The sequence below is a fragment of the Tenrec ecaudatus genome, chromosome 12 (genome assembly GCF_050624435.1).
Source record: "Tenrec ecaudatus isolate mTenEca1 chromosome 12, mTenEca1.hap1, whole genome shotgun sequence".
NCBI lineage: Eukaryota > Metazoa > Chordata > Mammalia > Afrosoricida > Tenrecidae > Tenrec > Tenrec ecaudatus.
The window spans coordinates 140,179,528-140,195,155 of record NC_134541.1 but is presented as its reverse complement, the minus strand read 5'-3'; the positions used below and the strand labels follow the sequence as shown (position 1 = coordinate 140,195,155).

The 15,628-nt window shown below is 63.1% G+C and overlaps 1 protein-coding gene across 1 annotated transcript; it reads left to right on the top strand.

Moving 5' to 3' along the window:
- The first annotated feature begins 4,686 nt into the window (after positions 1-4,686).
- On the top strand, positions 4,687-11,878 carry LFNG (LFNG O-fucosylpeptide 3-beta-N-acetylglucosaminyltransferase). The gene is made up of 8 exons (XM_075527607.1): positions 4,687-5,079; positions 8,768-8,816; positions 9,091-9,190; positions 9,504-9,657; positions 9,798-9,883; positions 10,132-10,297; positions 10,610-10,695; positions 10,801-11,878. The coding sequence occupies exons 1-8, from the start codon at positions 4,687-4,689 to the stop codon at positions 10,865-10,867; spliced, it is 1,101 nt and encodes a 366-aa protein (XP_075383722.1). The 3' UTR covers positions 10,868-11,878.
- Positions 11,879-15,628: the final 3,750 nt, after the last annotated feature.

Here is a 15,628-nt window from a genome sequence, read left to right as displayed (position 1 = left end):
TGGGGTTCTCACAGGCTTCGGCCCTGACACCATGCGCCACCCCAATTCCCACCCCTTGGTGCCCGGCCACACCTTCTTTCCGGGACACCCTGTTCTCCTGGAGAGGGGCTAGGGGACAGTGGCATGGGAGCAGCTCCTTCAGCTTCTCCTCGTGTTCACCCACTGCAAAGCATGCCAAGAGCCCAATAAATGCCAGCCCTGTTCCAGACACTGCCCCAGCCAGCCACATGCCACCTCTCTCTCCTGTCTACCTGTCCATCATCCGTCCTTTATCCATGCATCCACCATCTATCCATCTTATCATCTACCCACTACCCATCTATCCATCCCCCATCCACACACCCACCATCCATCCATCTTACTATCTGTTCATCCAACCATCTACCCAATATCCACCCGTCCATCCATCCAACCATCTACCCACCATCCATCCATCCATCCAACCATCTACTCACCATCCATCCACTATCCATCTATCCAGCCAGCCAGCCCACATCCATTCATCCATATACCCACTCTCAATCCATCCATCCATTCACCCACTCACCCATCCATCTTCCATTTTTCCACCTGTTTGTCCATCCATCTGCCCATCCTCTATCCATCCTTCTCCGCCCCCCCACAACCCACTATTCATCCTTCTGTTGACCTGTCATTCATCCCCCTCTTTACTGAACCCATCCTGGACTTCAGGCCCTCCAGGAGTGGTCTTACCCTCCTGGAGTGCCCAGGTTAGGGAATGCCCAGGTAGGGAAAGTACAAGGGCACTTGCAACCTTGTATGACCTGTGCCAGGGTGCAGGCTGTCCCATAGGGAGTTGAGCAAAACTCTGGTATCAGAGAAGAGAGCACTGCAGCACATGTGGGAGGCTATACCCCAACAGATGGGTACCGCCTGGACCCCATCAGTTGGTCCCTGGAGACAAACCCTCAAACCCAAGAGAAGACTTGTGTGGGGTGCCCAAGGCCACCCAGGATGTAGGGATCTGGGGAGGTAGATGGGCAGGAATGGGTGGGTGGGGGCTGTAGTCACAGCCTATTCTCTCCTGGGGCAGCCCACACCACCCCCCCTTCCACCCATGGTAGTCATTGGAATCAGCTGTGGCTGGGAGAGCCCCGCTTTGTGGCTTCTCTACACCAGCCCCTCTCCATCACCAATTCCTCATCCCAAACTCCAAAGCCGCCCCAGGAAAACCACAGACACCAGGACACTTGGGAGTCCCTCCCACCCCCACAGATGGGTCCTTCTCAGGAGGGCGGGCATCTCTGTCCCTCTGTCCCATGAGGAAGGATCCTGCTGGGACAGTGAGAAGGTGGCTACAGGGACAGCTGAGTTAGTGGCTGAGCCATATGTCTCCACACATCTTCCCAGGGCCTGGCCGAGGCTGGGTGGGCCCTGGCCCCTCCCAAGAAGCAGACTGTGGAGGGCAGAGAGGCTGCGGCCTGCAGCCTCAACCACAAGGCCCAAGACCATGGGGCAGAGTCCCACAGAGCCCATCTTGGAGGCCCTCAGTGGACCAACAGAGCCTCTGCTCTGGCCACTCACTGTCCCAGTCAGTTCTCCCTGACCCTCGATGGGCAGGTCTCTCAGGAGTCTTGGGAAGGGCTGTGCTGAGCGTGCCCCTGACCCCAAGCCAGACTGTGCCTCTTGTCACTCTCAGCAATGGAAGTGATAGGCCCATTCTCAGAGCCTCGGTGAGCAAACAGACTAGGGGCATCCCAGAGCTGAGGTCCCAAAGCTGAGAAGGGTCTTCTGGGATTCAAAGGCAACAGTTTGGCTCCTGGTGGGTACCAAGGCCCCCTCCTGCTGTCTCCATGTGCTCCTGCCAGGGGGTCCCCCACCCTGGCCCCTTCCTGAGGGCCCCAGGGCAACTGGGCCAGCCCCTGCTCACCCATCCCTCCATTTCCCATGCTGGGGCTGAGGAGCCTTCTCCTATGGCCCCATGGGTCTCAGGGAGGGGCTCTCTCAGCTCAGCTGAATTTGGGGCAGGGCTGCACAGCACAGCAGAGCAGAGGTGGTTAGCAGGCCACCTCCTCCTCTGCAGACCTCAAGAAGTCACACGAAATTCCAGTCTCCTGACAGCGAGGAAACAGACTCTGGCCCGCCAAGGTCCACAGGCCCCGTGAACAGGCTGCCAGGCCTTACCCCTCTGTGCCCGCCAGTGCTGGGCTGCAGAGAGGTGTGTGAAGCACCCCACCCCTCAACACTCACACCGCCTGGCTCCAGCTCTTGGGCAGCAGCCCTCCCCAGCCTCACTTTGCCTTGGTGCAACAGGGAGATGCCCGGCTGTGCAGGGCAGCCGCAGCTCCGACGCCCTCTGCTCTAGCACCAGGCTCTCGTGGGGTGCACACCGTGGTGGCCGCCAATATCACTGAGCAGAATCCCAGCTATTGGGGGGCCTGGGGGTACGCTGGGTCACCCCAACAAACACTCGACTTGCTGAAGTCCTAACAACACAGGGTCTTAGGGGGCGGTCTCCCTTCAGATGACATCACAGTTGACTCCCAGCCACCCCAAGGGCAGAGTAGAACTGGGTTGGGGGGCAGGGGAGGCGGCAAGGGAGGCTGGGACTCTCTAGGGAAGCCTGGTCTTTCTCCTGTGGACAGTCTGGCTTGTGGGTTTGAACCTCTGACCTCTCAGTATCCACCACTAATCCACCAAGCTGAGTGCTGTACTATACAAAAGGGAGAGGGAGAGAGACAGACAGACAGACAGACAGAGAAGACCATCCCATAAACTGCAGAGACTGGAGTGCCTGCCAGCCTGGAACACCTCCCCCCTCAAAGTCCCCAGTAGGCTTCCAAGGACTGTGGTTTCAGACCCCCAACCTCAGAACTGCAGCGTACATCTGTCTGTTCCTAGAGACACTTGGCTCGTGGGCCCTCGGAGAGCCAGACACGGGAGGTAGGGGGGTCCGGGGGGGGGGCGGTACAGCCCATCAGACAACAGTTTCGGGGCCACAGACTGTTTAGGGGCAGGGCGAGTGGTGGGAGGGCTGGGAACAGGTCACCAAGTCCCAGAATGAGAAACCAGAGTTTGAGGTCAAAGGCAGTGGGGCAGCATGGTGATAGGTCTGGGCAATGGGCTCAGGGTCAGCTGCTGAGAGCAGAGAATGTCAGCGCAGAGAAAGCTGGGGACTGGGCAGCAGGGTAGGACTGAAAAGTGATGGGGTGGGGGGCGCGAATCAGGAACAGCTCTGCTAAGGGAGGGATAGACTTTGGGAGTGGGTGGGGTTCAAGGGATGTCTGGTCACCCAGGCCTGAGAGTCCCTCTCCTGCCATACCCCCAATGGCCTCTCCAGCTGCCTAGAGGCCCCAGGCTGGGGCTCTGGCAGTGGGGGAGGGGTCGACATGGGAGGCCTTCCATGGGAGCCTTGTCACTTGGGCACAGCCTGCACCATCTGCTCCAGCCCCACCACCTGCGGTGCTGCCTGCTCATTACCTGGGTGGTGAGAGCAGGAAGAGGCTTGGGAATCCCCCTCCTCTCCTCTTTCCCACCAGAAGGGGAGCTAACCGTAGGCCACCAGGCCCAAGAACAAGTGGCCCCCCACAGCTTCTTTGGGGGATGGACCACTGTAGTGCTAGTGCGTATCCCTTTCCTGGCAGTTTGGTGATAGAGGAGGTCCGCGTGGGGGTGGGGAGAAAGGACATCTGGGGCAGGTCCCTAAATGTGGCTGACAGGGAAGGGGTCGGAAGACCCTGGGCTTGGTGGTCTCAAAGGAATCCTGGAGGGGATGGCAGTTGTGGAGGAGTGGAGAGCCACCGCCGCGCGCGGGCGTCGGCTCGGATCATGCTCCTGTGGGGGTTGGAGTAGGGGGTGTAACGGCTACTTCCGGGCCGGGGGTCGCTCCCACCGCCACCCCGGGCCGCATGCCCGCATTCCTGCCGCCTCCGCTCGTGCGAGGGGCGGGTCAGGCCCGTGGGAAGGCGGGGAGGGGGCCCGCCTGGTGCCGGGAAGGCGGGGCAGGGGCACAGCTGGGCCACATCTGGCCATAGTGCAGGGTGACCAAATGGGACGAAGCGTCCTTTCATCTCGCGTCCGGGAAGGGGCGGCGGCAGTTTCCCCACCCGGCGGGACACCGAGGGAATTCCCACGCCCCTCTCCCAAAGGCCCCTGACATAGCGGCGGGACTGGAGGGCCTAGCCCGACGTCGGGGTGAACATAGGGGCGGGTGCATTCCCCAGGAAACTTGTTTCCCCACCTAACTGAAGTCTCTTCCCATTTCACCAAGAGCCGCCCGGGACAGGGCCGTGCAAAGTCCACTCGCTGCCCCGGGGGCCCGCCGCTCAGCCTGGAACTGCGCCAGCCAGGGTCCCTGGACGTCTCCTCGGAGTGCCTGGCTCGCTGGCCTTGTCCTCACGCTCGGGCCACCGCCCCGGAGCGCGCCCTTCCTCCTCGTGCCGGCCGCCTGGGTGCCCGGCCCCCGGCTCCAGGGCAGCCCGCCGGCTGGGCGGAGCGCACGTGCGCTGGGGGCGGACGCGGCGCCACTAGGCCGTTCCCAGCCCCCCGCTGTGGTCCCACGTGGGCGCTGCCGGGGCGGGGGCGGGGCTCAGTGAGTGCGGTGGGGCGGGGCCCTGGGGAAGGGGCGGGGCCAGGCCCGCGGCTATAAAGGGCGCGCGCGGGAGCAGGGACCCAGACGGCGCGCCTAACGGAGCGCGCGGCCCTGGGAGCGGGCGCAGCTGCACTATGCTCCTGCGCTGCGGCCGTCGGGTGCTGCTGGCCCTGGCGGGCGCGATGCTGGCCTGCCTGCTGGTGCTTACCGCCGACCCGCCGCCGCCGCCACTGCCCGCCGAGCGGGGCCGTCGCGCGCTGCGCAGCCTGGCGGGCCCCGCGGGGGTGGCCCCGGCAGCTGAGCTAGGGACGGCCCCGGCCCGCGAGGTGCGTAGCCTGTCCGAGTACTTCGGCCAGCTGGCCCGCGCGCGCAGGGACGCCCCTCGCCCCGCCGACGGTGCCCCGCGAGCCCCGAGTGAGCCGCTGGGCCCCGAAGACGTCTTCATTGCTGTCAAGACCACCAAAAACTTCCACCGCGCGCGCCTCGACCTGCTGCTGGAGACCTGGGTCTCGCGCCACAAGGAGATGGTGAGCGCGGCTGGGGCTTGGGCTTGGGCGTATCGCCTGCCGGTTGTGGACAGTGCCCCGTGGGGGCCATGCGCCCCGTTCCGCCATCGGGAAAGGTTTCGCGGTGTGCGCGTGTGTTGGGAGGGGCACAGTGATATTGGGTCACAGCTGGCCGGGCAAGCGCATGTCCCCCAACCCCCCCTCCCCCGCCCAGCCCCGCATACGCTCAAGGCGGTCCCCAAATTGTGGCTCGCATTAATGGGGTGCCATGGTCTCCAAGTCTCAGTGTGGCACCACGGAGTCACTGTCCCCACCCCAGGCTCCCGCTCTTTCTTAGGGGTGGGTGAACCGGGGGCCAAAGAGCCCAATAGCCTCTCTTCAGTCTGTTCAGAGGGGCAGACAAGCCACAGCTGAAGCTCATCTGAAGCTGGGTGTTTTAGGGCTGTTGGGGGTCACACACCTGAAAATAGAAGGCACTGAGCTTTGGGGTCCCCGCTTTGGGGGCACCCCAACGCTGCAGCTTCCCTCCAAGCAGGATTTTGCACACATACCACAAGGGCACGCCCCACTTCGAAAATGGGCCTTGGGGCTGCAACGGGCCGTTTGAGCGGGAGGGGCGGGCCTGGGCGAGCATGAGCCCTGCAAGGCGGGGCAGTGGACAGCACCCTGGGCTGTGAGGCCCTGGAGACTGGCTGACCATTTGGGATGAATGTGGGGAGCTGTGGATGAGGGGTGGGGCTGGAGGGCTCAGGGGTGACCCCCCCACTCCCCGCTGTTCAGAGCCTGAGGTTGGCTTTGAGGGCAGGATCCTGGCTCGTCTGGGGGGCCTGGGAATCCAAGGGCACCCCTCCTGGGAATACAGCGGCCCCTTCCCAGGGGCCTGGCGGGCGGGGCCGGCCATGGGTTTTGTTTAGTGCTGGGCCGTTAGGGTTCTCAGCGCCAGCCGCTGGCTCTCACCGCGGACCCCTTGGGTTGGGTAACAAAGCCCCTTTCTCCGGAGACCAGCCTCTGAGTGCAGAGCTTCCTCCATGGGAACCGCCATCCACTCAGGTTGCCTGGAGATGAGGGGCCTGCACACCCCCTTCCCTGAGTGACAGCCCTGAGGGGCCCTGTTCCTGAACCAAGCCGACTCCCTCCCCAGTGCGCGGTGGCCTCCCCACTAGGTGACCTTGGACAGCGTCCAGTCCTCTGTGTGGCCCTGCACTAGGGCACTTGGGGACTGCGTGCAGCAGAGGGTTGTGGTCCAGAAGGCCTTGCGTGCCAGTGCTAGCTGGCCTGGGGCTTCTGGGGAAAGCCCCCTGCCCTGGGCATCTCTGACCCTCTGCCTCTCCCTCTGACATGGCCTGTTCAAGGGAGTGAGATCCATGAAGACCTGGCAGAGCCTGGGGGAGGCGCCGTCACCCCTAGACCCTGAGGCCCCGTAGTTCTGTCTCCCACGAGACCCCAGCCTCAGGTACCTTACCGTGTGCAGCAAACAAGAGTCCCTCTTGGGGTGATGTGGGAAGGGGCCCTTGAAGCTAGCTGTTCCTGCTAAGGAGCCAACCCTCAGGACACCCCCACCCCCACCCCGGTGGTGGTGACTCAGACCTAAGTCTGAGGGGGGAGGCAAAGGGAGGCCGGAGAGGGTGTGAGCCCAGGGTGGGCATCTAACCCCCGGAGAGCTCCCTGGAAGAGGTGCCATGCCAGCTCTGTAGAGCCAAATTTGTCCAGATAGGGAACAGTGGGGCTGCAGGCTGTGCAGGGGGACTTCCGTCTGCAGTGAAGCAGGGGAGGGGGCTGGCAGGGCCACTCTGGCCCACAGACGGTCCCCGCCCCCTTTCAGGGGCAGCCAGCCGGCTCTGGCTTCGCGGCTGCCACCTCCCTCGGCAGCCACAATGGGGGAGGCGGGGGCTGGGAGCTTGGCATCCTGTGCTTCTTTGAATTGCAGCTCCAGGAACAATGCCGCTTCCTGTGGGTGTCCACCCCCCTTCTGAGCACCAACCGCCCTGGCCAGCCCATGCCCCATGCCCCCTGTTCTTCCTTCCCCAGACCGGGGAAGTGGGTGGGGCTGAGGGTCTTTGTCCCCAGAAGGAAGGGGCCTGAGCTGGCCTAGGACTGGTGCCTCGGTTTCCCTCTTTGGATAGCTGCCTGGAAGAAAGGGGGCCTGGGTGTGGGCACTCAGGAGGGCCTGCTGTGCCCACTTTGCAGAGGAGACTGCTGGGCGGTTCTGGCTGGGGGACCCGGGCCCCGCCCGCCCGCCCTTTGCTGCCGGGTGCCTGTCTCCTGGCGGCCTCCCTGCGGTTGCTAAGAACAAAGGTGACTTTAATCTCCGTGGCCCTGGGCTGGGTCTTGAGGGCACCTCCAAGCGCAGGGAACAGGCCGGGCTTGATCTCATTAAGCAAGCATTCTCCTGTTCATCCTGCGGTGCGTCTGCTCCTCCGGCCTCGCCTCCCACGGCATTCCTGGGCTGATGGCGGGCGCGGGCTGGGGGCTGCCTGCGAGTCTGTGCGTGCGGCCGCCTTGGGGTGTCTGCTCAGCTGGTGGGCGGGGGGAGGCGTGCGTGCGTGGAAACAGTGCAGGGCTAACCCGACACCCCCCTGGGCTCCAGACCACCGTATTCAGAGTCTGGGGTCTGCAGGGGCCAGGGGCTGGAGCTGCCCCGAGAGGGTCTCCCTTTCGGGGGGGGGGGGGGGAAACTGAGACCCAGCAGGCGTAAGGTGCTGCAAGTGGCTGCCGTCTTGGCTCAGAGCCTCCCCCGCCCCCGGCCCAGCCATGCCAGGGCGGGCCAGGCGGCACGCGCTGGGCGGGCGGGCAGAGGAAGAACATTCCTGTCCTGGTGCAGACGGGCCCAGGCGGGCGCCGGCAGCTCCTGGCCCCGCCTCCCTGGCCCCGGGTCTCTGCCGTGGAGGGAGCCTGGCAGAGGTGGCCAGGCGCTGGCACAGGTGGAGCCCGGATCTGGCCTTGGGGGAGGTTGGGTTCTGTGCCGTGCTGCAGAGAGGTGTGGGCTGGGGGAGTGTGCAGTTCTCTCGCCCTCCTGACCACTGGCATTCCCAAAGAACAGCCCTGGCCCGTGGGACTCAGAGAGGGGACCTGCCGCTGGCCACGCCGTCAGAGGCGCAGGGCAGTGCTGGTGGCCGGGGACTGGTTAACCAGGCCAGCTGTATGGTAATGCCCAGCCGGCCACTCCCGCTTAACTCGGCTGCATTAAGGCCGCTGGACAAAGCCGGCCGGCCTGGTGATCCATCCTACTGCATCCCTTTGTCTGTTCTGCTTGGCGGTTGTCCAGCAAAGCCCTTTGTCCCCAGTCATTAAGCCCTGGCTTCCCAAAGCCCAACCCACCCCCAACCCCGCATGTCCCCACCAGAGCCCTCCCCTAGCCTGCCTCCGGGCAGGGCGCTGTGTCAATAAGGGTGTGTGCCCACCAGGTGCGCAGGGCTTGGGGAGCATGCTACCTGGTGAGGGGGGGGCGGAGGGGAAGGGGGAGGCGCCCCACCTGACTCCTGTGGGTGCAGCTGCCTGGGCGACCTTGGAGCCAGCTGTCAGAGACAGGGCTGGGGGAGCTCAGCGAGGCCCTGCCTGGCCTTCTGAGGGTGGGTGGACACAGGTAGCCCCCACCCCCACCAAGTTTCCTCATCGTGAGCATGTGGGGGTGCTGAGGCAGGGAAGAGTCAGGGCTAGTGACACCACAGTGGGGATTCAGGGTGCCACCCAAGGTGCTGTCTCCCTCCAGACCTTCATCTTCACCGATGGGGAGGACGAGGCGCTGGCCAGATACACAGGTGAGCCCCCACCACTCCCACTGAGGCTGCCGGGGGGCTGGCAGGAGGACCTTCACTCAGGGCTTGGCTCAGTGTCCTGTCCCACCACTCCCCCTAGTTCTCATGCAAATGAAGCCCTGTCAGTGAGCGGTCCTTTGAGTTCTGGGGCTGGACCTGTGGCAGGTGCTGAAAAGGCTGGCTGAATGAGCTGGGTGGCAGCGCCTGGGGTGGGGGCATGGGGCAGGATCCCCTGCTGTGTGACCCTCAGGCCCACTCACACCTCCCTGGCCCACAGACAACGTGGTCAACACCAACTGCTCAGCCGCGCATAGCCGCCAGGCGCTGTCCTGTAAGATGGCCGTGGAGTATGACCGATTCATCACGTCGGGGAGGAAGTGAGTTCCGGGCCTGTGCGCTCACACATGCTGTTATTATCTGCACGCTTGGACTCACACAAGTCGCGTGCAAGACAAGCTCGTGGACATATCAACACACACAGCTTGCGCACCCACACGCACACTCAAATGCACAGGCACGAGCACACACCGTGCAGTCACACGCATGCAGACTGGTGCACGTGGACGCACACGTGCACATCGTGGCGGGAGCACACCTGTGCTGCCACGTTCACACACACGTGCACGTGTGTCTCACACGGGCCCACTCCCACACAGACCTATGCTCCCCCACCCCCCGACTCGCCTGCAGGTGGTTCTGCCATGTGGACGATGACAACTATGTGAATGTGCGGGCACTGCTGAGGCTACTGGCCAGCTACCCCCACACGCAGGATGTCTACCTCGGGAAGCCTAGTCTGGACCGGCCCATCCAGGCCACGGAGCGCATAGGCCAGGGCCAGGTGGTGAGTGCTGGACGCCCCTGCCCGCGTGGTCCTGCAGCCTGTCCAGGGCAGAGGGAGGGCTGGCGGTGCCTCTGTTATCTGGGGAGGGGCCAGCGGCTTTAACAGTGTGGACCTACCCCTCTCCACCCACCCCTCCCCAGCGTCCTGTCCACTTCTGGTTTGCTACCGGGGGCGCTGGATTCTGTATCAGCCGTGGGCTAGCCCTGAAGATGAGCCCATGGGCCAGGTGAGTGCCCCCTAGTCTCAGGGTCCCTCTCTCTATAGAGGACACCCCCCCTGCATGTGCCCCCAGTCCTGTCCATCTGCTCCCTGGGGCCTCGGAGCAGCTCCCCCGGCCACGAGCAGGGCCCTTGCAGCCTCCAGAATCACCAGGTGCAGGAGGGGAGGGCACGTGGCTGTGGGCTGCTGGGATGTCTGCCGGCCAGCCTAAAGGCCCTGCTGACTGGTCCCCTCTCTCCCTCCCTCCCTTGGTAGCGGGGGCCACTTCCTGGACACGGCCGAACGGATCCGCCTGCCGGATGACTGCACCGTTGGCTACATTGTGCAGGCGCTGCTGGGGGTGCCCCTCACCCGCAGCGGCCTCTTCCACTCACACCTGGAAAATCTGCAGCAGGTGCCCGCCTCCGAGCTGCATGAGCAGGTAGGCCTGTCCCTGAGGCGGTGGCGCAGAGGGGTTGTGAGTGGGAGAAGTGCGTTGGGAGGGCCCTCCTGTCCCGCCTCCTGAGGGCCATGGGGTTCCCCCTGTACCTCAGAAGGTACATCCTAGCTGTAGTCTACACTTTGGACTCTCTGTGCAGGTGCAGCCTAGCAGGTGGGAGCGGCCAGGTTGTCTTGGCAGGGAGGGCAGTGGGTGGGCAGGTCTGTTGACTGGGGCAGCTTTGGGAGGGGCCATGAGCTGCAGGCTCTGTACTTGCCCACCATGTAACCACGGCCTCCGTCCTTGCTCCCCCAGGTGACACTGAGCTACGGCATGTTTGAGAACAAGCGGAACACTATCCACATGAAGGGGGCCTTCTCCGTAGAGGCAGACCCGTCCAGGTGTGGAAACTGAGGCCAGGGAAGGGAGGAACAGGGAGGGGCACCCTGCTCTGGGGTCTCCGCACCCCGCCCCACACAGACTAACGTCCATTTCTTTCTCCACAGGTTCCGCTCCCTCCACTGTCACCTGTACCCGGACACGCCCTGGTGTCCCCATCCTGCCCGCTTCTAGAGGCCACAGCCCAGACCCCGTCCCCGCGCGCCCCTGGTATCCAAAGGGCTCGGGGACCCCTGTCCAGAGGTGCTGCCCCAGCCTCGGCGTCCAAGGCTCCCGGGAGCAGTGTGTCGCGTGTGCGTGTGTGCCCGTCGGAGGAGCAGTCTGCTGGGCAGCTCTGCTTTGAGGAGGACCGGTACACTCCACCCACACCGCCCACCTGCCTTTCTCTGCCCCTGACGGAGGGCACATCTGTGTGTCACGTGTTTGGGATTCTTCTTTGCGCCCTGCTGGTCTCTCTGATAAACACCTGACCCTGCCCTCCCTGCTTGGGGACCGCAGAGCCCCCCTCAGGCCAGGGCCGCTGGGTTGGGGGCTGTGGCCTGGACCTTCCTCCTGGCTCTGCGAGGCAGCCAGGTCAGTTCCTGGTCTCTCTGTCTCCCCTCCTCCCTTGGGGGGGGCCGGGGGCAGTTTATCCTCTCTCGCTAGTAGAGAGTCACCCACAGTGGGTGTGTCTGTGAATACGTGACAGTGTTTTCTACTGTGCTGTGTGTGGGAGGGGGTGGGGTGGGTAGATGTGGGGTCAGTTTGTCTTCTTGTGGGGGGAGGGTGTGTGTGTGATTTTATATTTTCTGTGGATCAGAAAAAGCAGAAGTTCACCCTGGCATGTGCCCTTCTCGTCTGCAGCCAGAGTGACTGCTTCTCTGTGCTCTGTGTATTTATATGTTCCAGCATCTGGAATGTTCTGACTGTGTCCCCCACACTGTCTCTGTACCCCTAACCCCACCCCACCCCGGGGCTTGCCTAGCCATTGGGGCGGGGCTTTGTTCTCTTTCTTTGGGCAAAGACTTAGCTAGGAACTCTGTAGAGGAGGAGGGTTTGGGCAAGGGACGTGCCATTGTTATGGGGATGTCTTTCAATTGGAATAAAAGTGCTTTTTTGGCAGCCTCTCCTAGTCCTGATCTTGGCTGGAGGTGGGGCTGGACCCTACGGCCCCAGGGGCTCCAGGGCAGGAGGTGCTGGTTGCCGAAGGCGTGAGAGGAGTCCACCTTTTCTGCATACAGGCCTGAGGAGGGATCAAATTGAGGAGGAAGAATAAAAACAACCAAACGTTGCTCCGTGACCCCTGACTCACAGTCAGTGCTGTCTATAGGCTCCTGGGCCTACAGGGTTCTCAGTGTCTGGGGTGGGGGTGGGGTATTGCTCACCAGGCCTTTCTTCTGCTGTGGCCTAGTGTGAGCAGCCCAGTGGGTGTTCCGTCTGTACCACCTGGAGACTACCTGGGGTCAAAATAAAACCCACACACACTGAGAGGAGTCTGTTCACCTCATAGCTGCCCCACCCCACCCCAGAGGACAGAGTAGGGCCCCAGGGGCTCCACCTGACTGTCCCCTGGAAGTAGTGGGAGTGGTCTGGCAGGCAGGGGACATGGTCTGACAGCAGGAGTGGCCTGGTTGTGAGAGGGCCCCAGGCTCCTGCTTTGCTGTGGGTACAAGGCCTGACCTAGAGCCCACCCCTCTGCTGACCTCACGGGGCGGGGGTGGGGAACCCGAGCCTCAGACTGGGAAGGGGCTCCCCTGCTCAGCCAGCACCCCCCCCCCCCAGCTTTCCCTGGTCCCCGGCAGGAGAGCATTCAAGTCCCTCTTCTTGTGTGTCAAAGAATGGGTCCGAGCCTTTTCTTCAGAAAAGACCGCCTTGGAGAATGGCCTGAGGGAGTGGGGCCCTCCAGCTGGGCGTCCCTGGTGGCACGGGGGTTTGGCACCAGGCTACCGAGCGCTGTGTGTCTTCTGCAGTTGGCACCACCACCACCCCCCCACCCCCCCGCCATGACGTCTGGGCTCGTTTTGAGGAAGCACCTCTGACTGAACAAACAGCTCACGAGGAAGTGGAGAGAGCCACATGCTGCCAGGAAGTAGGGTGCGGAAGGGGACTCCCCTGTTGGGTGCCCCAGCCGCCCTCTGAGATCAAGAGGAGGCGTGTGCCCCCTAAAGAGCTACCCCCTCAGAAACCCTGCGCCCCCCGGGCCATATCTGTCCGACCGTTCCGGTACTATGAAGTTGTGTTGTGCTGCTAACCGGCAGTCGGGGGAGACTGAGGAGGCCGCGTGACCCCCTAAAGATTGATGGACAGCCGGGGAAACCCTCAGGGGCAGTGTCCTGCAGAATGGACTCAGGGACAGTGGGGCGAGTGGGTTTGGGTTTTACCAATATGAACCCAAACACAACGCCCCCTACCCCCAGCGTCTCATCTGCCCCTGCAGCCGCCACCGTCAGTCTGAGCACATAGCAGGCGCCCTCCCAAAGAGCACAGTGGTCCTTTCACTCCTTACCCTGGACTATGGTTCTAACTAACCCCGGGGGGCAGGGGCTGCTAGCTTCAGGGTCAGCAGGTCAAACCCACCACCTTTAAACCTGAAACCTTGTGACTGAGGAGCTCCCCAGAAAAGGAGGAGTCATTCCACTCCTGAAGAGTCTCAGAACCCGCCAGCACAGGTCTCCCCTGTCCTACGGGCTCCTGGGAGCCGGCATCGCCTCGAAGGCAGTGAGTTTGGTGATAGTTTGACCGTATGTACGGTTTAAAGATGGTTTCAGGGAGAGGTTTCAATGTAAGGTTTAAAGGTGAGCTCAAGGCTTCATCCAGCCTCCGTGGCTCCAGAAGTCGAGATTCCATGAGAACTTGAAATTCTGTTCCATAGGCCTTCCCCCTTTTAAGATGCTTCAAATAGAATGTTTGCTCAGAAGTTCAGTAATGGCAGAGCCCTGCCCTGGGCCTGGGCTGCCCCCCCCGCCCCCCCCCCCCCCGTCACCCCCGGGCCAACTGAAGGCCTCCTCATCTTAGGGAGTCCGTTTTTTGCCTCTGTGTCCCCCAACCCCCACACACTTCCCCAAACTGGACGAGTCAGCACGCCGGAAAGCAGACAAGGCGTTGGAAAGTGTGACATCTGCCCAGCTCACCCACTAGGCTGCTGGAGGCAGTGCCAACCAAGCCACCTTTCTCTCCACCCCCTCATGCAGTGGCCCAGGGCAGGCAGTGACCAGCAGGGGCAGTGGGGAAGCCCTCTCCCCCTGCCATGAGGGTCTGTGTGACCAGGTGCCCTTTGTTCTTCTCCGGGGTGCGGGTGGGGGCAGCCCAGAGGTCAGGCCAGGGTCTGAAACCAGTGGGTGCTCCCTCCACAGTCTGCTGATACATGGAAACCAGGGAGGGGAAGTCTCTGGTAAGCAGCTCCCCAAGAGTGGGCAGGGGCAGAGGACTTCCTGTCTGCGCTGAGTCAGAGGGCACGGGACCCCGGGGAGCTGGAGGCCTGGGGCCCTGGGGTGGGGAGGCTGCTTCCTGCGTGTGTCTGTGGGGTGGCGGCACGGCTGGGCTGCCCCATGCTCCGAGGTTTGGAAAAACATGGCCCTTGGAGGCTGTGACCTTTCCAGCTGAGCAGGAGGACCAAGGAGCATGCTCTAGGCCAGGGGGTCCCAGCCCTCTCCTCTTCCAAGGGAGAAGTCGCGGTTTCTCAGACCCAGAAGGGGAACTGGGGCCCAACAGGAGCCCCGCCCATAGCCTGCCAGCCCCCTCTGCCCTGGGAGCCAGGAGGCAGGGCCGGACAGGAGCCCCGCCCACAGTCCACCAGTTCCCTCCCTCAGCTCACTGAGGAGAGTGGAGGAAGGAGAGTGGTTGAGTGAGAGGAGGGGGTGCCTAGTGGAAGGCCCAGCCCACCACCACCCTAACCCCACCCACACTATCTCTGACACAGGGTGTGCGGATAAAGAGGGGGAGGCCTCATGCTCTGTCCCCACACACCCACCCATTCTGGGCAGCTGTGTCCACTCTGGGCCCAACCAGTCATTAACACCCCAACTGCCAGCTGTCTGTGAGGCTCTCAGAAATACCATAGGTCAAAACAAACAGGTACTCCTCGCGGAGGACAGCAAGGCCCCCCTGCACCCCTGGGAGCAGCGGGGCCAAGTTACGGCCCACTTCCCCTGTCCAGGGTGAGCCGGCCACTTTGTCAAGATGGAGTCGAGGGAGCAGGGGCTGCGGTCATCAGGGCCCGGGCAGAGGGGTGTCTGCAGGACAGGTGGGCACCTGAGGCTGTCCACTTGGGCACAGAGCGGGCTGGCCTCCGGCTCCTGCTGCGACACTGGGTGGCCTCCCTGACTCCTAAGAGGTTAGTGGGGAGGGGGTCAACCCACTTCCTGAGCCAGGCTAGACCAGAAGGCACTCGATTCATCTTTAGGGGTGCACCTGGGCCTGGGGATGCCCCATCTCAGCCCTCGGAGATGGCCCAGATGGTGTTCCCACGTGGACTTTGGGGGTTCTCTCATGTGACACCCCCCCCCCAATCCCTGCCAAGTCTCCAGACTTCATTCCCTCCGTGATGGTCCTTGGGCTCCGCCTGGTGGCAACACGTAGTGGAGCCTCTTCCCTTCTCTCCTGCAAGTTCTCACCCCGAATTTAAAGTGTTACTGGATCCCAGCCCCCCACCGCCTGCCACAGGGTTGGCCCAGGTCACGTGTGCCTGTGTCCGAGTCCGAGTAGGAACTGTCGCCAGGCCTTTCTGCAGAGACACCTGTGCGTGGTCTGGGACCTCCGGGGTCTGTGTGTGGGCGGTTTGCTTGCTCCACTCAGGGGCTCCTGGGCTCATGAAATTTCACCCTGCTCCCCCGGATCCCCAGCCCACCCCCCACCTTGTCTGGGAGTGACTTGTCCTCTCCTTAACACCATGGTCCTGGGTGGCCACAGAACTGCGGTGGCAGTAAACCATGGTGCATGTCCTCATGGCCCCGAGGC

Coding starts and splice junctions, on each gene's coding strand:
- LFNG (XM_075527607.1), top strand. CDS start 4,687: ATGCTCCTGCGCTGCGGCCGTCGGGTGCTGCTGGCCCTGGCGGGCGCG. Junction 8,817..9,090: donor GGCGCTGGCCAGATACACAG/GTGAGCCCCCAC, acceptor CCTGGCCCACAG/ACAACGTGGTCAACACCAAC. Junction 10,298..10,609: donor CCTCCGAGCTGCATGAGCAG/GTAGGCCTGTCC, acceptor TTGCTCCCCCAG/GTGACACTGAGCTACGGCAT.